A 22,022-nucleotide genomic window follows, 5' to 3' on the forward strand; every position below is an offset into this window, starting at 1 on the left:
AACACATTTTCCCTCCACTTGTCAAATCACGGTGCTAATGCTGCGATAATCTATGGAGACAGATCGAAATGCCTGTGTGTTTTGTACCCAAATGTCACCATCCAAACCAAATGGGCTGTTCTTCCTTCAGATTCCCGTCTGATGTAATCGAAAGCAGCGAAGAGTTGTAGTCCACAAACCGTATCAAACTTCTACCCGCTAAATTGTAGCATTCTTCACACGAAAAATTATATTAAAAATTCACAGACAACACGTGTTCACATTCATGGCAAAATTCAAACGGGACCAGAAAATAATAATTTTCTCACATTCACTTGCATTGACGATTTTTCAACCTAGAGGTCCAGTGGGGTTAGCGGAAGGGGCGGGACTTACCAGCTCTATAGCGCTGCTGACTTCAGTAACCCGGATGAGCCTGCGTTATCTGTTTTCAGTGGTTGTTATCTGGGAACAACACGTCGCTGGATTGCGCGATTGACCAATCAGAATCAAATATTGGCCGTGTAATAATGCTGCATAAAAGCAGGACTAAGTCATGCCTGCCCTGACCCACCGTAGCCCCTAGTAAAAACGCATATTATTAAAATTGCTGTGTAAATGCATTTGTCACCTCTGAGCAGCATTAAACAGTGTGTAAAAACCACTTCAGAAGCACTTCTGTGCCACATTTACAGTTTAAATGTGTCATAATTGTGGTCTGGTGTGCATCAACCAAAATAAAGGCATCTTTACACAGCTGACTTAAGGCTGCTCTGTGCCTGCTCAAAAATTAGTGGACAGATGCAATGCCACATAAACGCCAGACTAAATGATGCCTGCTCTGACCCACTCCAGCTCCTGGTATTAAAGTAAACACTTGTAATTTTTGTCTAAATGCATTTATGCCACCTTTGAGCAGCATTAAACAGTCTGCGTAAAGACACCTAAATGCCACTTCAGAAGCGCTTCTGTGCCACCTTTTCAGTATAAATTTGGCCTAAGTACTGATAGCTTACAAACACGGTAACATCAAACTTTATTGAAATCAACTGTGAATAGTTACGGCCTAGAGGTGATGCCATCTTAGAAGTTGACATACACATCGAGGTTTTAGAAAACAGCCCAAGTGATGTAATGCACCACTCTCTGACTATGTGTGATAAGCACAACAAAATGTATCACAAGAAATCTAAAAGCATGGGCTGCCTATAATACAGTTCAAAAGCATGGCTGAAATCCCATCTTATCTCTGAAAAGGCCTGGGACAAATGCAGGCTGCTGAGGTGTAAAATGGCTTGTGGCAAAGCACCAGCAGACTTAAAAGCTCTTCAAATGGAGGAACAAATAACTATACTTCTCTCAACATCCATCCGGTGAACACTCCTAATGTCCGTTGTTTAAGACATAAAGGCTTAGGTGAACCACTGACTCCTAGTCTTTCCTGAAGCGTTCTTTTGTTAAGGTTACAAAACTAGTGTATACTTCAAAACATCAACTTTGGATATAAATAGATAAAAGGATTTATTCCAGTGATCTGAATGTTTTTTATTCAACGTGCGTTCTCAATGTTGTATAAAAGCATCAAAAATATGTTATTTGTCCACCAAGAATATCTAATGCTTTTTTGTGTTGGCTTACAATGACTCAAAGGCAATTTGGTGTGACATGACTCTAGCAGAAATCCTTAAATGTTTCTGAGGTCAGAAGAGGAATACCTTCATTCCATTTTGGATGAAGACATGTAATGGGCGACACAAAGTGAAGCATGCAATTTCCGAGCCACTAGCATTACCAAATGAAACTGTCTGAAGTATAACTGAATATATCTCCTATGGTTTGGACAAACCAGCCAACTCACAGTACACAGTACATCCGTACAACTTGAGCTATTGTCCAGTATGACATATACAGTTGAACTGCAAGTGGACAGAATACAAAATGTGTCTGTAGTTTAAGGACAGCTGAGATATGTAACAGATTGATGCTGAGATGAGCTGTAGAATTTGATGCATCAAAAACAGTTGTGATTTTAATCACCAATATAGTCTTTTCTTCACCATCTTACAGAAAGTGAATCCTTCTTAGTAAATTTGTATGATTTAAAATATTAAAAGGATCACATATTCTTAAGGAGTTAGTCCAATAAAATGGTTGTACAATAAAAGACATGGGAATTGGACTCAATTTGATGCTATAATTAAACTATTAAATCAAGAAACAAAACTGACTATTGCCTCCTCCAATGAACACGATACATCGTTCAGTCATTCAAGCTTCGTCAAGAAAGAATCCAAACACACCAAGCAATTCCACACAACGACTGTGAGGTGAAAAGCCTGGCACAGGATCAAAGCAGAGCATTTCCGGATGAGAATATCTTCAAGAGAAATTTCAAAGTGATCCAAAGTGATCCGTTTTCAAAGGGGTTCATAGTGATTAAGGATGTAAGAAAAATATGACCACAGGCAAGAGGACACGGAGCCTTAACTATTCCTTCTACTTCCACTTTGATCCCAAATTGTTATAGTGATAAAAAAAAAAAAAAATTAAATCACTATCTTCAGCATCATCTGCAAAGCACACCGCTCAAATATTATTTTAACAAATATATATTTAGAGAGTTTAACGAGCAAGATAACAAGGATGCATTTACAGTCATCATGAAACAAAAGTCAAGGTTACAGTGAGGCAATTACAGCGGGAGTGAATGTGACAAATTTTTGGATGATTTAAAAGCAGTAATAGGAATTTTATAATTTTATGAATGCACTCTTCTTTAAAACTTGTGCACACAAAGACTTAACACATATAAGATTTGTTTCCCCACTAAAATCATGTTAACATGCATTTGTTTTTACATCTTGTGGATATACTATTGAAACAGTGAGTAATAGTATTTTAACATTTACAGACTGGCTCGATTCACTTATATCATAAATTCTGGAACTCTCAAATTGTTCCCCTAACCTTGATGAAAAAGGAACAAGCCAGCAGTCACATGTTAATTGACCCCATCCTGCAGACCCAATGCGACAGACTGCTTACCTTAACATAGGAAGGCTGTTTCTCCAAAATGAGGTCTGCCACTCTTTTAGAAACCTGTAAGATGAGAACACAACCTAAAGGTTAACATCTGTTCGACATGTCCAAGCTTCGCAAGACTACATAATCTGTTTAAGCATTTAACGCCTCTTTTTTAATCATTTGAGGCATTATCTGAGGCTTTAAAAGGAGGAAAGGGAAAAACAAACATAAAACATGAGGCTTTTAATTGAATTGAATTCTTTTCATGTCTTCCACATCTGCCACAATTAGCCTGTAACAATATAATAAATAAAGTTTTCTTGGCACAAACAGTCAGTGGGTAATAATGGCTCTGTGGAAGGTCAGGCCGTAAATATAAGGCATCCTGTGGCACGCTCCGATCGATATGTGCGTCACATGGTGGGGCTGTCAGGAACGAGAGGGTGTTGGTGTGTCGGTGAGAGCGGAACAGATGGCAGACTCAGCTGAGCAGTGGCGTATGTTAGCAGATCACACTGTGCGAAAAGCTGAGACCGACTGGCAGGAGAGCGCTGGGATGTGTGTGTGTGTGTGTGTGTGATAAACACAACTGAAAGAGACATTTTCAAGAGCAACTCAACTTGCTTTTACATATGCATTAACTCTAGGCTCTTAAAGAGATAGTTCTCCCAAAAATGACATTTCTATCATTATTCACCCTCATGTCGTTCTAAACCTGCATAATTTTCATGAAAGAAAACATATCCATACAATAAATTTCATTGTATGGAAGTTGTTGTTTTGTAAATACCTTGTTTTGTGTTTCCGCATTAGAAAAAATAAAGTCATACAGGTCCGGGTGATTGTAGCGAACTAAAATAAAACAGTTTTTGTTACTTAAACTTAATTTCATTTCACCTAGTTGCCAAAGAAACATTTTTCCAACTTGATGTACTAGAATAACTAAAATAAAAAGTGAAATAAAAATGTATAAAAGCTATATAGACATTTAATAATAAATAGGCCTAAATACATAACTAAATGATACTAAAGTAACACTCATACAGGTTTAAAAAGGACCTATTATGCCCTTTTAAAAGTCTTGATTTTGTTTTTGGGGTATACCAGAATACATTTTCATGCTTGAATGTTACAAAACACACATTATTTTTCACATATTTTCACATTGTTGCAGCTCCTCTCTTGCCAGTCTGTCAGTAACGCTCTGTTTAGTTCCTGTCTCTATGAAAAGCCCCTCCTTCTGAAAAGCACGATGTGCTCTGATTGGTCGGCTGGACCAGTGTGTTGTGATTGGTCAACCATTTCAAGCGTGTTTTGGAAATGTTCCCTTACCGTAACCGCGAATTTCAACACACTACTAACGCAACTCAAGCAGGCGACGGACCCTTTTTTGCGTATGCCTTGGGCAGGAATTATTTAAATGAGGAATATTGTGACGTGTTCGTTCCCAGAAGAAAACTCAAGACTACAATGGAGGCGTTTGCAGGGAGTTCAGAAACAGTGACACTGATAAAGAGAATAACTCTCTTCGGAGTGACTTTGTAGACCTTTTTCATGCTCAAACAGCACCATTACACAATAAAGAAAGTTGAACATGTAAAAAAGCATAATAGGACTCTTTAAGACAATATGATTGAGTAATTGATGACAGAATTGTTATTTTTGGGTGATCCCTTTAAGCCAAATTTTTCTAATTGATTATTAAAATCACAAGAACTAGGAATTAGAAGAGTGTTATTAACACCAAGTGAACCTGCAATTTAATTATGGAATTAGTGAAGGCATTTTTCACATTGTGCAAGTATGGCCAAAAGAGACCTCGACTCAGGAGGAGGGAACATGATTTTCACAAAGCTCATTGCTCCACCTATTGGTCATTCATTTCTGTAAAAGACCTCACAGGACGGATCGAAGCCAGAATGAGAAAACAAGCTGTGAGGAGCCATCCGGTGTGCTTTTTCCAAAAACTAAAAGACAGAGACTGTGAAGACAGGTGGCCAACACACTCCGTCTGACTTCGACAGACTGAACACGATGAACAACCGGCAAAGCTGTCTGTCAGCGAGGCACAAGACTCTCTCTGTATGCCTTCCGGCAGCCAACTGAGTGATTCCTGCATGGGTAATAACTCTAATTAGAAATCTATTAACCAGTGCTTGCACCAGAGCAGTAAACAACCTGCAATTTCTCTACCGCTGGTTCTACAAATCCAAAGACCAACTTACAATTCCACCTTATTTTCCAATTATGACAATCTTTCTCACAAACTAATTTTACTTGATTAATAAAATTCATTATTAATATTGTTCATTTTATCTAAATGACTACAAGCAAAGACTTCCTCCAGTCATCTAATCAGCTAAAACAGCATGACATTAAATTAGGACTGGAAAGAAAAACTTAATTAGACAGAAGAGTGAACAAAGGCCAGCCGTAAACAACATATCTGTTGAGCCTGGTCAATACCGCTTTATTTATATTACAAGTGAATCGATTGACATTCATTGCCAGATGTACTGTAACAGACAATGACTACAAGATTAAATAGATTCAGTTCAAGAAGAGTGTAAAAACTGTCGCTTTCAAAACATTCCTCACACAACTTCATCCTTGCCACAGCCAATAGTGTGATTTTTGGGTGACACTTTGGAAATAATCACTATAAATTGCATTTTTTTTCTGCAAAATATTTTCATTTGGGGGAAAAAAATTACATTTCAAAAAGTTTGGTGTCTGGTAATGTTTTTTAAAATGTTTTTTAGAAAGTTTTTTATGGTCACCAAGGCTGCATTTGTTTGATCAACAATACAGTAAAAAGTAAAATAGCTGTTTTCTACGTGAATATATTTTAAAATGTAATTTATTCCTGTGATCAAAGCTGACTTTTCAGCATCATTACTCCAGTCTTTAGTCACATGAACCTTCAGAAATCATTCTAATATGATGATTTGTTGCTCAAAAAACATTTATTATCAGTATCAATGTTGAAAATTAAGGAAGCTTGTTTCCAACGTGGAAAAAAAACTACTTTATCACAATTGCAAGATATAAACTCACTATTGTGAGTTATAAAGTCAGAATTGCAGGATATAAACAAGCAATATATCTTGCAATTCTGACTTATTTTCTCAGAATTGTGAGACAAACTTGCTTGCTAGTTATAAAATCCAATTCTGAGGGGAGAAAAAATTTGCGCATTTATATCTCACAATTCTGACTTTATAACTCGCAATACTGAGAAGTCTTTCTAGATATAATGACAAAATTCTTGCAATTCTGACTTTTTCCTTAGAATTGTGATATAAACACACAATTCTGACTCTTTTTTTTTCTTTTCTTTTTTATTGCGAGTATATATCACAAAAAGTAAGAATTGCAAGAATTTTGTCAAAGCCAATTTTTTTATGAATGACTTGGACAGGATAGTACAGTTCTCTGGAAACATATCCTTTAAGAAGAAAGTTTCGATTTAACCTTCTCTTTTGTCACCTCCATTTGAGCAATTTCATCATTTTAATGACTTAAAATTATTGTAAAACTCGTATTAATAAAGAATGAGTAGGTGTGTCCTACTAAAATCACCCTGCTGAGAAGGTTATCAGCACTGAAAAATGATTCCTGCCCCCCAAAAAGACACCAAAAAGGCAAAGGGAAAAGACAGGCTTATTTTCTGAAACACTCGTGCAGTGCAGACAAGCAATTAGCTCAGAGATGAGCTCCTGCCAAAGAAGTGTCATGTTAGCAGAAGAATAGAGCCACCTCCAACAGACCAGATGCTTTTCTCTCCCAGTGACCCATCAAATGCACAATAACCCACATCTGCAAACGACACATTCAGAGACTGTGCATATGGGCCCTCTAGAGAAAACCATCTCCAAAATCATTTGACTTAAGCTGAGGGAGAAATTGACAGTAATGATGTGTTAAGGCCATATACTATGTAAATGACACCGGAGGAGCTTGTGTAAATCATGACTAAAATACCACGGCATGTGAGCGTGCAGAGTAATGGCATTCAGCGGGAAGCTGGCCTCATGCAGAGCTCGTCCTCTGATGCTTGCAGCTGTCTGTCATGACCCGGGATCAGCGTTCGGGGACAGGGCCCCTGTGGGGACCTACTCGTGGCAGACCACAACAGATCGCGTCAGACTGAGTCATCGGGTAGCCCTAAGGATCCCGGGGGCCGAATCTTTCACCCTGCACTGGGCCGATAGGACAGCTGTGAGTAAGCAAGCATCTTAAGCAAGAAACAACAAAGACAGAGGGTGACATTCCTCTTTATAAATTTGTTTCCAAGGCTGCAGTGAACTGAGGATCACCCCGGATCAAGACAGAATGTACTCGCGCGTTCACAAGCACACAACACCGTGCACACTAATAAACACACTCATAAAACTGATGTTTCACGTTTGCAGCAGGATGATGATATATGAGCTCTGAAATGGGTCAAAATAGGGGAATAATAATAATAATAATAATAATAATAATAATAATAATAATTCACTAAACAATTCTTACATTTTTTTTTTTTTTCCCAAAAATATTTTCATTAAATATCTAAATCTGAAAAAAGAAAAAAAAAAACTTCAAAGGTTTGGGGTCGTTACCAAAACTGCATTTATTTGATCAAAAATACAGTAAAAAAAGTAATGTTGAGAATTATTATTACAATTTAAAATAACTTTTCTATTTTAATAAATTTTATTATCATTAAATATACAACAAATCCAAAGTCATAATTGTATAACCTAACGTTAAAAAATGAAGTGGTTTGACTCACTATTATTGCAAATTTCTATCATTATTATTATTATATTTATACATATTTTTATATATGATATATATATATATATATATATATATATATATTTTTTTTTTTTTTATATTATTACTTAAATTTGTCAAGTGCCTGAAAATCCCCTTACCCCTTTCATCTAGCATATAATTTCTAAGACATTTACAGTAATTTATTTATTTTCCAAAAAGTAAGTATAAGTGCAAGGTCTAACATATCCACACAAAAAAAACAATAAAAGTAATTTAAAAAAATACAAAATTTAAAAAGCAACTTTATTCCTTTGTGTCATTGGTGTTTTCAATATTAAAAACTTTGACGAAGTTTGACAGTACAAAAAGTTTTTGATAAGTATTTCCAAGGTCAAAGCTCAGAGAAAAAAAATAAAAAAGAGGCTGTTCAGACATGCAGGTGATTTCCCCAACACAGTGAAACAGTTATTAATTATCTTTTAAAAATTATTTAAATATTTAAAAAGTTTGATTAAAAATGTATTTAATGTATTGATTTAAGTCTGATCAGTTTGAGATGATAAAAATATTATAACAAAAGAATTTATCAGATAAAAAAAAAAAAAAAAAAGTAATAGAATAAGTTATAAAAATAAAGGTAGTACAATAAGATAAAGATTGTCCAACAATGTCCAAGTTTTCAATTGAGCTCAAAGTCAAACATTTTATTGATCTATGACCCATAGATAAAACGGTATCAGTTATGATGCAAAAGTAGCACTGATATCATACAGTATGTGTCACACATGGGCGCTGCAAGCAGTTTTTTTAAGATTTATCTGAATGTGATGCTTACAGCTGCTTGTTGTCTCTTCAGCTTGTCTCTGTACTCCTCAAGCTCCAGAAGATTCAGATCCGGAGGGAGTTTCTGTTGGGCAAGCATACACAAACAGAGAAAGATCTGAGATTTGAGAATGTCTTTTATTCTGATGGTACTATATGTAAATTCTTGAGTTTGAACACGGTGGCAGATATCGCTCACGCAGACGCGGGAAAATCATCTCCAGTTCTTAGGAGTTCAATAAACAACAGCAGCAGAAGAGCTCTAACAAACATTTACTTTGATTAAAAAGCTGATGCAGCCCGACTTTGTTATAGAGGAATAAACAAATAGCACCTAAGCAGACAATAAACATGATTGCAACGATATATGATTTATCTGTGTTCTTCGAGCCATGTCAGGTATTTTCATAATAATAGATTAGATTTATGATGTAATGCTAATCGATATAAACTTTATCATCGTGCAGAATACTATAAAATAATATATTTTCTGTCTGATTTTTGTTTTTTTATCCGAAGCCAAATCAGATCACAGAAGGTTATTTAGCACACTCGACTTGCGTTATAAAGTTAGTTTGGAGCAAAAACATGGTTTTAATATAAATTGTTTAATTGGTTTAACTGATAAATTGTCGTGTATTGATGGTGTGCTAAGCTAACATGCTAGCTAGCCCTAAGATGCACCTGCCACCTAGCTGTTATTTTTATTAAAATATGTAACTAGGAATGCTTACTGAAATGTTTCTTTTTTCAAGAAGGGCATTTGATACAGTTTCAAACGTGAAGTGAGAACTTTGATCAAAGAAATTAGGGACTGAAACAGGATGCTGGCTAGCAGGATAACTCACATTTTAAAATATATTTAAATAGAAAACAGTTTTTAAATTGTAATAATATATCACAATGTGACTTTTTTTAACCAAATAAATGCAGCCTTGGTGAACATAAGAGACTTATTTTTAAAAATCTTTTATATATATATATATATATATATATATATATATATATATATATATATATATATATATATATATATATATATCATATTGTCATATTTTTTCTATATGTAGAATTTACATATTTTTCTATCTATCTATCTATCTATCTATCTATCTATCTATCTATATATCTATATATCTATATATCTATAGATAGATAGATAGATAGATAGATAGTGTCTCTATGTTATGTATTATATTCATTTTATACCATCTCTATTTTTCAAATGCTAAACATCTTGCAGATTCTGGTATATAGACATGGAAACAATATGACTTTCTCTCATACACACCTCAAGCTCGTATTGCACCATGTCAAAGGAGTCACTGGAGAAGTACACTTCCTCTATGTTGTCAATGAGTTCCTGTTCTGCCAGTGGATCGGTGGGCTGCTCCCTCAATTCCCTCAGCTCTTCCTGTGGGGAGAGAAAGAAAAATGAGAATCAGTATTGGTAGAGAAATCTCACTGCTTCTGGGACACCATCGTGGGGAAGCTTGCCTCGCACCTAAAAACGGGGTCTGAACATTGATTATTTCTCACGCCTGATGATTAGCCAAGCTGAGAGCAAAGATTAAGTGGTCTTAGCACCTATCCCTGAGGAACACCCTTCATGAACCTTAATGAGGATCAGCACAGGAACATCAATTTCACTCAAAACAGCTTGAAGAAACAAAGTCGTCCTCTTTTCTTTGAAGAGAGATGCTGAGAGACTCATTACGCATGATTCACAAGACGTGATGCAATGTGGTTAAAACTGCTCTGCGACCAGGACTGAGATAAACTTACTGAGCCACGCAGATGCTGAGAGAACGTTTAAAAACCCTTTAATTACAGCAGTCAGACAAACTCACATAAAGCGATCCACGTCAATAAACCACTTATGTTTGAAACAACTGAAAGAACCCAGAGTTGGACACTTGCTAATTTATGAAGGATCTTCATATAAAGACTGCAATTTGATGTCATTGGGATAGAAGCTGAGGAATGATTTGGCCTGAAAGCATTTAATCTCCTCAAAGACACATGATGCGGCGTGTGTGTGTGTGTGTGATGCAGGCTGTGAGGGAGCGTGGGTGAACTCACGGAGAGACGGCATCAGCATCCGCAGAGGGTGGGGTGGTATGAGTCACTCCACTGGTACACGCACGACAAGAACAAAAGACAAAATCCTTGGGCTCACTGGTTACCATTAAGCCTTAAAGACACCTTGAAATCAAAATAAGACTCGGACTAAAAGTTGCAAAAGTCCCGTTATCTTTAAGGTCATCTATACATTTTCAAGTGCATAATGACAAAATTAACTTTTAGCAGAGGATCATTTAATTAGGGGAACTTTTCTGTCCCTCAAAGTAATTTTTAAGAACCAATTTTTATTTATAGGCCATTTAAAGATATTGATCGAATTTAAAAGTATATGTCACAATAGCTTTAAACACTTGCATTGTATCGCCTTAATGAACTTTTTAAGAGTGTTAAAAGGTGAATTGGCTTATCATTTCTATTATTTTGGACTTGTCCTCCACCCAGACGGTTCACCTTGCCCTGAATAGTACATTTTAACATAACCTTCCACTGATCTAAGAAAATGCACCCTCCGTTTTACTGTGGGTAAAATTTTACCCCACAGCCATTACATTTAAATACATAATAACATCAAAAATGTGTTGACTTGAAATTCCAAAAAGCTACTCAACCAATAAAAACCAACATTAAAATAATGAGTAGTACAATGAGTATTTACAATGAGAATATGAGTAGTACAACTAGTAGTAGTAGTACCAACAATAATTGGTTAAGAGAAAGTTTCCTTACTATATACGGTAAACAACTGTGATAGATCTAACGGTACATTTAATGTAATATTACAGTAAAATACCGTTAAATTGACAGTTTTTGGAAGTGAAAAAGAACAAGTCATTGTATAATTTACATTGAAAAAAATTGACATTCCCACAATTCCCTGCGTGACACTTCACATTTGATGTATTTTTGTTGAAATAACTATGTTTCTTCATAGTTTTCTCTAATCAGTTATGACATTAGGGTTTTATGTTACATTTAATGTTGTTAAATTAATGTTTATTGCATTTTTAAAATTTCACGTGTGTTACCATGATGGTGTTTAGTGTTTGAGTGAATGACACTGTGCAGCTTCTATATGTTAGTATTAACTTTCTTGTGAAAGAGCTGCTTGTGATGAGCTTTAATTCATCATGTGATTTTCATCTCCACTGTGATTGGTGATTGTCAGTGTATTACTATGGTACAAAACAGATATAAATACTTCAATAGGTCAGTAAATTAACATTATGTCAGATAATTAAATACGGTTTATTACTGTAAATTTAAGTAAAGTCTGTAAAATCTAAATGTTGCTACCGTATTTTTTACAGAAAATTGCTGGCAACCACAGCTGCTGGTATTTTACCGTAAATGTAACAGATTTTTTTTTACAGTGTAGTTCACCCAAAAGTGAAAATTCTGTCATTAATTACTCACCCTCATGTTGTTCCAAACCAGTAAGACTTTCGTTCATCTTCAGAACACAAATGAAGTTTTTTTTGATGAAATCTGAGAGCTTTCTGTCCCTCCATTGACAGCTACGCAACTATCACTTTATCTAATTTCAAAAAGTTCCTAAAGAGATCGTAAAACTAACACTAATACTAATAACAGATTGAATTTAGCCTTTTATTGACATAAACATTCATCAACGCACACATCAGTTGTGGTAAACGGAAGCTCAAGCCTGTTCACTTGATGCGTGAGAACCAATGAGGTTCATTCTCGTGCATCAATCAGGTTCGGTTGAGCTTTTATGTTCACTGATAAATGCTTATTTGTGAATAAAAGCCTAAATTCAATCTGTTCATCATATAAAGTGATCGAGTCTCTTTAGAAAATTCGGACTAAACCGCTCAATTCAAATGGATTCGTTTTATACGATCTCTTTATGAACTTTTTGAAGCGTCAAAGTGTGGGAGTTGCGTAGCTGTCAGTCGAGGGAGCACTCAGATTTCATCATTTGTGTTTCGAAGATGAGCGAAAGTCTTACAGGTTTGTAACAACATGAGGGTGAGTAATTCATGACAGAATTTGTATTATCACTTTAAGCTACTGTACAGTATAGAATACTTTGCACATTTAGCAGTACTTTAGCAAACCATTTGTTTCAGGTGTTTAAGAAAGTGCTGTAGTGGTTTTGAAGTGTTTTAGTAGAAAATAACAGCCCCCCTAGCCGGGGAAATACATATATATTTATATATTCTTATTGTGTGTGGGGAGGGATGTGAACGCGTATCCTGTCAAAACATCCAAACTGTGGGAGAGAAAATTCCCAGTGCATGTGAGGGGCTAAATCTTAGAAAATGTCACATGTTTCTGGGACACATCTGATTCATTTATTTACTAAAAACTATTAAAAGCAGCATAACATCCTGAAAGGCTAAAGGTGAGAGACCATAATTGGTTCTAAAAATATGGTTTCACAGATCTAGATCCTTCCTATAATACAATAATCACAAAGTGATTTTCACTGAAAACTACTTTACTGAAAACCATGTGCAAGAGTAACTCTCTACTCCACTCCAGTCCAGTATTAGTGTAAAAAACACTTCACTTCCGAACACAGGCACAATGAAAAAAGGTTGACTAATGGCGACAAATTAGGTGGGAATGAAGTCCACGATCTGATCGGATGAGAGAAAACATCAATCAGTTTCCACCCAAACGGTCACTTGGAAAATAAAACAAAAACTCTGCCACACTAATTAAAATGGTCGCCAAGCCTTTGTTCAATTATCTTTCCATCCCATGTAGACTGACGATGTTTACCAAAATGAACACCTCTCGTCCTTTTATTCCCTGCGCGCAGACGAAGACGAACACGAGTCTATTTGCACATAAAAGTGTGATTTGACGTGCTATGCAGCAATCAAAGCTTAGGAGGAGTGAACTGAAGGGTTATTGAATGATGCTGATCAAACGCAGGTGAGTGTGTGAATTAGCGGCGTATTAAAAATAACAATAAGCATTCGTTCACATGGACCGAGATGAGAGGGAAGAGACGGACAGCCGCTGTGAGATGCAGAACACAAACTAATGACATCTTTACAAATATCAGACTCCATTAAAAATAATGATAAATCCAGGATATGGGAAAGTCAGTCGTTGATTATGAATTTATATGTGGTTTTAACCTGTAAAAGCACACCCACGCTTGAGAATGAATCATCTTATGAATATTATTTCACATATTACAATATATTCTTCATAATATGATGACGGTGATGACGACATTAGACTAATGAGGTGAATAAACTGCATAAATGTCCATTAATTTTCAGTGATTCATCCAGAGGCTTTCAAGACTGCCTGATGCGTTGATTATATGTGATTATAGCGCCATCTAGAGGACACGAGAGATTGTGCAAGAGAAATGGGTCCTTTCAATGGTTCTGGCCAAGCAAAACATCCCAAAGCACATTCTACCATATTTAATATTTTTTTTACATGACACATAACACAAGGACCAAAATGAACATTTACCAAAAGTTAAATGAGAATACAAGTTGGCCTTTAGGCAAAAAATGTAATATAGCCAGTTAGCCAGATACATTTTTAGGAATCACAAAATAACACATGGTTTAAAAATCACAATATAAAAGTGGTGGTTACACTTTACAGTCTCAATTTGTTAACATTAATAAGCACACGTTCTGAAAAGTGAAGCCAAAGCGTTTTGTCCGCCCTGTAATGCTGGCTGCATTAACCCAGCCCTCTCTGTGAAAAAAAAAAAAAAAAAAAAAAAAATTGTATAATTGTCCAAAGATGGGTTCAGCCATTTTAGGTAGTTCTTATCACACTGACATATGTTCGAGTGTTAGTTTTTTCCAATAAGTTTGCAGACTCTGGCTCAAAATTACATCATTGGCGCAAGATGTCAACGGTTATTTTTGGGATATGTTGGCTTCGTTTTTTTTTTTATAGTGGAAGGAAGTGGAGACACGTTGTCCATCATTTTTTCCCTTTTCTTTTTTTTACAGTCTATGGTTTTACAGACTAGAACAAATCAAACAGATATATGGTCCACTAACTAATGAAATAAATAACATTTTAACCATATTTGTTTTGGGGCAAGTAAAAAAAAGTTTGCAAATAAATATCTTTGGTACTTTAAAGGGTCATCGGATGCACATTTTCCACAAGTTGGTATGATTCTTTAGGGTCTTCATGTAAAGTTTGTAACATACTTTGGTAATAATTCCTCAATGGTTGTGTAAAACAACACCTTTTTACTAGCCTGGTTAAAACCAGACCATTCTCAGTAGTAACTGAGTTATGGTCTGGCAAAGCTTCATTAATAACTCATTTCCAAAGGGGCGTCACCAACGGACGTCGCTCAAATGCCTCTGGGCGCAATTGGATAGACCAATCAGAACGATCGTCATCGTGTAAAGCCATATGCTGCGTCACAAGTTACACTACGCCATAAAAGTATGTACTCTTTTTGTGAAGAAAAGGTATTTACTTTTGAATGTGTAGCAAAAAAGTAGGCAAGCTTTGGGACATACTACTTCGTCATCTTTATCGGACGGATCTGTCGCATGCATCCTGTCACTTAAACTGCCCTGTCAATCATCTTGTCACAGTTAAAATCCTCTATTAAATCTAATTTAATTTCCTACCGTTTCGGAGAGAAATGTAGTAGCACTTTCATCTGCCAGTGGGTCTTTCATGGAGACTGTCCTCATGTGTTTGCAATTTGAATTTAATAATGCGTTTAAAAGTTGGTGTGCTTCACCGACGGACGTCACTCAAATGCCTCTGAGCGCAACTGGATCGACCTAAAACTAATCAGAGCGATCGTCATAGTGTAAAGCCCGCCTCAACGTTTCTGATTGCTGATTGGTGCCTCGATTTGGACGGATAAGAAATCGGCTTGAATGGGCTCTTTGCCAGACTACTTGCAGAGCAAATCTAAATTTGCCGGAAGTTTGTCTGGGTTTTCCCAGGCTACCTTTTTACCTCCTCAAAAACAGCTCTGTTCACACACAGCGACCCGTTTCGGTGCATGTCTCTTTAAATGATAATGAGCAACTGCTCACCCCACCCCTCTCTTCCATGGGGCGTGTCGACACAAGACATGTAAAGTCCTGCCTTGATGGACAGAATACAAATGGCTGAGGGGGAAATATGCTAATACGGGACAGTCCGCCAGTGGTCGTGGGTGGAGCATGAGAAATTTGACATCCTATTGCTCAGGAAAAAGGATTAAAAAAAAATAAAGGAGTGAAAGGATTTTTTTCATTATATGGTGGTTGTGTCCACACACTGCAAATGTAAACACATATCCGATGACCCCTTTAAAGTCCCCCGTGATGAAAATCATTGTTGTTTATATGTCTGTGGTGTGTTTAATGTGCTTTAAGACAAACCATGTGCAAATTCATAAGTCAACACCATTGCAGAGCACTTTCTCCCTAAAACTACAGTGATCTAAAGACAGTGATCAAAAAACACGGTTTGAAATCACTGGTGTTTCTGACATCACAAACTACCTTGTAACCAATCACATGAATGTGCCGGCGGGCTTTAGCATATCATTAACAGCGAACTAGCAGGGGAGTCTCAAGAGTTATCCCAGTACGTTTTTCTGTTGATATGAAAAATTGGGTAGCTTAAGCAATACAGCGGGTGTATGATGTATATTACGATGTTATGATGAACTATATGCAGTTCTCCACTGACGTTCTGAGTTGCTCAAAGCGTTTCTGATGATTGTTAGAAGACAGACTGAGATAGCGAACGGGAGCATGGTTTGTGTAACATTAGCAACACATTATTAGCTGTTTGATAACAGTCAAGCAAAAGGCTAATCATATTAATTACCGTTATGTGTCTGACGCTGTAAAGAGAGACACCATTGTGCAGCATTCACCTCAGTAAGTCGGCTGAGTGAATCTGTGTACTGGCATGAGTGGAGGCGGGGCTAATTAGAATATTTATGGTTCTGCGTATACTTAATGAAGCAGGGGTGTAGAGTTGCATTCAAGCTATTTTAAGGAATGAAGGGGGAATAAATTACAGGAACATGTTTTAAATGTCATTTTGGTGATCAAATATGAGTTTTAAGGGAGACAATCATTGTCTACATGGGGACTTTAAAAAGAAAACGTCTCTTGTTGTGTCCTGAACTCTATAAAAAAATAATAAGATGGAAATATCTTGTTTCCTTACTAAAACAAACTATTAAAAAGCAAAGTGATAACCTTGGGATGATAAAGACCAACTTGCAAAGTCTATTTTTCCTACACACAGTGCTCATTAATGGCTCAGAAGTGTTGGTGGCTATTTGAGAGGCCTAATCCATCATTTTCCTCAACATGCTATGGGTAGACCGTTTGATTCAACGATCAAACACTTTCTCACTGCCTCAGTTGTTTCAGAAAAAAACTGTTGAAACAAAGCCCACCAGGGATCCAGGCCAGATGGTTCTGTATGTGTAATATAAAACAATTGGTACAGAATATCAACTAAAACTCTCTGATGGTAAAAGAGAGATGGTGAGTCTGTTTGATTTGGGAAATTTATAACTAGGGATCATAATAAAAGTAAAAAGTGTCAGCAAAAGATATCACAGCTGTGGCTAAAAATCAGCTTAGAAACCGATCACAGAGCGGTCCAACTGATTTAATGGACCCGTGAGGTAGTGCTATAGAACTAGTGCACTGGACCACGACCAACTTACATTTATCTCACTGAATGAAGGTCAAAATACAACTCAGTGGCACTGCTACACTAAAGCTCAGTCTGATTAACCTTTTCATACCTTTCCTATTCGCACTGACCCCAGAGAGAGCAGTTGTCATATATAGGCATGAAACAACTTTACAAAGAGACAGTTGTTAAACCACACAGTATCATTATTTCTGTCTTACAATAATTCAAATTATCACGGAAGTACAGGGAAATAAGATTATTGTTCAGATATAAAACACTGATTTCTATAGTAGCGATCAAAATAGTGCAAATCACATTTTGAAAGTAACTTGATGCTTCAAAAAAAAGATTGTATCAATTACAACATTACACCAGTAGGTGGCGGCAAGTGACGGCTAAATATACGTTTTTGTCATTGAATCATTCAAGACTAAGAGTTTCATTCAAAAATGCTGATTCATCCAGTCATGAAACAAGTCTTTATGAGTGATTCATTGAATAATTTATTTAACAAAAAAAAAAGTTATTTAAATTAATAAAAAAAAATTAATGGACTTGAGAAATGAACAAAGTCAGAACCTAGTAAATGACATTATTTTGCTTATTTCTTAGTCATATTCATAGAATTGTGATTTCCATTTTAAATAAATAAATCGTGATTCTCAATTTATCCAGAATTGTGCCGCTGTACTCTCTACTTTATTAGTAAATACTTCAGAAACATGAAAGAAGTAAATAAAAAGACATGTCTAGTTGTCTGTTTTAGATGAAATGTCATTTTAATAATACCCAGGAGGATAAAACTCAGGTTATGCTGTGCATATTTTCCACTCACAGCCGTCTGAGTAAAGAAAAACACTAGACTGTGAAGCGGCCTGCAGCGCGCAGGACAGAATTCACTGAAGTTATCAGATATGGTGCATTTTAACCCGTACATAGACTATAATACACAAAGAGGATTGGTTCATCTAGTCGGCAAAGACATTTTTCAGCACTCATTTGACAAGTTTCTTCAGTGAATGCTGAGACGGGCTGCTGTGGGTTTTTGTTTTGTTTTTTTAATTACAACAAAATCTGTTCACAAATGTGAGGCTTAATGGAGAAACAGCGCAGGTTTGGTTTGAGAACATGAACTGACCTTGCTGGGGCTCCTGAAGGTCTCCACAGGGCTCATGTCAACCACACTCTCCTGGGGACTTTTCAGACCCTGGCAAAGAAAATCAACAATACACCATAAATATTAGGAATCGACTTATAGAGAGGTTTAGATGCTGCCGACCCCTTATATGATAATCCTCTTTAGCAATAAAAAAAAAAACATTTAAAAAAAAAGAGCAATAATCCAGCATTGGAACCAAACTGCACAAAGACAAAAAAAAAGTTAAACAACACAAAGGGTACAACGGGGCTAAAGGCGCATTTTACTTTACTCTCTTTTAAACCACTAATTTGATCTACTATTTTTTTTTTTTTTTAAATGTTGTAGATTTATGTTGCAAATTAAAAATCGATAAAATGACTGACTATGTTTTGATACAAAGTTCTTGTTAATGATTTTCAGTTTTGTTCAAGGTAAATAAAGCAACAGTTTTTCAGTTACGGAAGAATATGTATTTGGGGTAAAAGACACAATAATTAACATGATGAGAAACAGCTGGTTGACTTTTCCATTTGTTGAAATGACATGGTTAGATTCAGATGGTAAATATCATACATCAAATTGGTTGTCTACCTTAGAGATAGTCACCATATTTATAATGAAACCATCATATTAATAAAAATTATATATATATATATATATATATATATATATCAATCAGATCTCCTTCAATGCTCCTCCTGTATTTTTTTTAATTAACACTTTAATGACATTATATTTGTTGAATAAAAAAATATTTATATTATTTATCAAAATAAATGGTACACATTTTGCTACAGTGAATGTGATTGTTTTGAACAAGTATTAACTTAGACATTGTTAAAAGCATATTATTTTAGCTGAAGTATTTGTATCAATACTTAGTGTTTTCAATAAAAACATATATATTTTTTCTGCATTCATACACTATGGGAGTAGTGAAAAGCACATTTTTCTTAGGGTGTGTCTTTAACCCCTTTGTACCGTACGTTTGTAGTCTAACTTAAACGTCTATATATGACAGGTCAAAAAAGGAAGATTCATTGATTTGATTATTTTAAACTCAATAAAAAACATTTCAGCAGCATCTTAAGCTCCTGGCCAAGAGCTCACATTACCTTTTTATAGTAATCTCTCAATTATTTTCGTTGGTGATTGAATGCGTTATGATACTATGAGGAAATGTGCAGGTCTATAAACTGTACATAAGCTGTTTTACTGTTTATTTATATTTAGCTAGCAGGCTAGCTTATTAAAATGCTTCCGGATTCGTCAATGAAATAAAGAAGCAGACTGATGTAAGAGGAGAAATAACACACCTGACGGGACATCAGAGACTTGATTTTCTGCATCGTATAGTTGAACAGCAGTAAAACCCAATGTATCCTTTGGTGTTTTTCTGTCAAACGGCGAGTCAGTTCCTACAGTGCTACACAGGTGCCATGTTTCACTGTTGGGATCACGTGACAGGTGGCCAGTGCAGCATGGGATATGTAGTTCCTCGGAATAGAATAGAATCATTTAAAATAAGGTAGAAATAGCTGCGAATATACGCTGATTTCACGCAGCCGTTATTTTGAAATCGAAAGCGAGGCTCCAGTGGGAGGAAAACCGGAAGTGTCGCCTTTAATCACAGGAGAGTCGTGAATGCGATGGCGTATTGTTGTGTTTAATGATGTTGTGTCAATTCTAAAACTGTACATTTCTTCGAGTCAACATTATGACATAAAAAGTAATAATTATTACATAATTTAGACTAGAGTGCTAAATGTTTTTAGCAAAATGTCAATGTTTCAACTTGTATGGCATAATTATCATTTTTTTTGGTCATCTGACTTCCAACGTCTTATGTCACAATTGTGACTTTTTATGTCATGATTATGTTTTTTATTCCGTATTGGAAATGGGCTTTCACATGTTAGTATACTCGCCTATTGTTGTGATGTTATATATTGTCAGCACTTTCTGCAGATAAAACGGTTCTTCTCATGCTTATTTGTTTAATCAATTTTACATTTAAAGCAAATTAAAAACAGCTGGCATGCCTCTGAGAAAGCAATTATAGGCCTGTATTTGTATACAGCTTTATAGAAGCCATCATTAGAAATTTCCATATTTTGCATCACCATTTTTTGAGACATATGTAGGAAAGACAAAGTCAGTAGCCTATCTCCTGACTTTTCCAACCATTTCTAGACCGCCGGCATCACTAAAATGCTTATTTTTGTCTTTTAGCATAGAAGACTGGCTGCATTTTGTTGCACTTCAGTACCAAACACGTACACATAAAATGAATTCCTGGAAAAAAGCGGATTCTTGGAAAAAGCGACAATACCTAATTTGTTTACCTCTCACGGCTCAGAGATTAGTTTACAGCAAATATATGAGCTACCTGCCATAAATATTCTATAGCGTGGGTGTTTGAGACGAGTCTCTCTAACTGGCTGTTTATGCTGATATGAGCACACATAAGAGAGCAGTGTTTTCCGTCAATAAAGTGCTGATGATTTCCCAGTCAAATGAGGGAGTGGCACCTCCTCCTCCCCCAGGCTGAGAGCTGTTGATATAATACTGCTGCTCTTCCCGAGAAACAGAGGAGAGAAACACAGTCATATTATAAATCCTCCTTTTATGAAACACTGCCTGTTTGTTCAGGAAATAGCCGACGCTTATCAGACGATCTCTCTGGGGGGTAGAAGAATACCCATCACTGCTTAAAGGGTTAGTTCACACAAAAATGAAAATGATCCCATATTCCTTCAAGCCATCCTAGGTGTACATGACTCACTGCTTTCAGCCAAACACAATCTGAGATATATTAAACTTCCAAGCTTTCTAATGGGAGTGAACTTTATAAACTATAATCACTGGCTTTCGGTAACGGCCGTAAGTGAGTCTAGCTCCGGCAGAAGAGTGACCTCTGACCCGACGCATGATGTATTGATGAACGCGGAAGCACAGAGGATAGAGCAAAACTAAACACCGGCAAAGCCCCTCTACGGGGACATTCTAAAACGCTTAACGTGAAAAACGCTTAACGTGGCTTACTGTACTAAGACAGTGATATTAAAGGACCAAAATCAGCACACGTCATATTTATAAACCATAGTATGTATAAAAAATCAGATGAGCCCAGAATATGAACGCAACGCGTTTAATTACACGTTAAGCGTTTTCCTCCCATAGAAAACCGTTATAAGAAAAGGCTTAACGTGGCTTACTGTACTAATACAGTGATATTAAAAGACCAAAATCAGCACACGTCATATTTATAAACCATACTATGTATAAAAAATCAGATGAGCCCAGAATATGAACGCAACGCGTTTAATTACACGTTAAGTGTTTTCCTCCCATAGAAAACCATTATAGGAAAAGGCTTAACGTGGCTTACTGTACTAATACAGTGATATTACATGACCAAAATCAGCACACGTCATATTTATAAACCATACTATGTATAAAAAATCAGATGAGCCCAGAATATGAACGCAACGCGTTTAATTACACGTTAAGTGTTTTCCTCCCATAGAAAACCATTATAGGAAAAGGCTTAACGTGGCTTACTGTA

General features: G+C 36.1%; 1 protein-coding gene across 2 annotated transcripts in view; it reads right to left on the reverse strand.

Annotated features, from left to right (window-relative positions):
• vps50 (VPS50 subunit of EARP/GARPII complex) overlaps positions 1-19,921 on the reverse strand; it is a 138,975-nt gene extending 119,054 nt beyond the window's left edge. Inside the window, exons 1-5 of one of the 2 annotated variants that reach the window (XM_084422759.1) lie at positions 19,771-19,921; positions 18,452-18,520; positions 9,884-10,006; positions 8,606-8,677; positions 3,025-3,078 (exon numbers count right to left, since the gene is read on the reverse strand). In XM_084422759.1, the coding sequence (XP_084278885.1) occupies positions 3,025-3,078; positions 8,606-8,677; positions 9,884-10,006; positions 18,452-18,520; positions 19,771-19,803 (351 nt within the window). In that variant the 5' untranslated portion in view covers positions 19,804-19,921. The remainder of the gene's footprint in view (positions 1-3,024; positions 3,079-8,605; positions 8,678-9,883; positions 10,007-18,451; positions 18,521-19,770) is intronic. The other variant, XM_084422758.1, reaches the window with a different exon arrangement.
• Between the last annotated feature and the right edge of the window lie 2,101 nt (positions 19,922-22,022).

Source organism: Rutilus rutilus, assembly GCF_951802725.1.
Source record: "Rutilus rutilus genome assembly, chromosome: 11".
NCBI lineage: Eukaryota > Metazoa > Chordata > Actinopteri > Cypriniformes > Leuciscidae > Rutilus > Rutilus rutilus.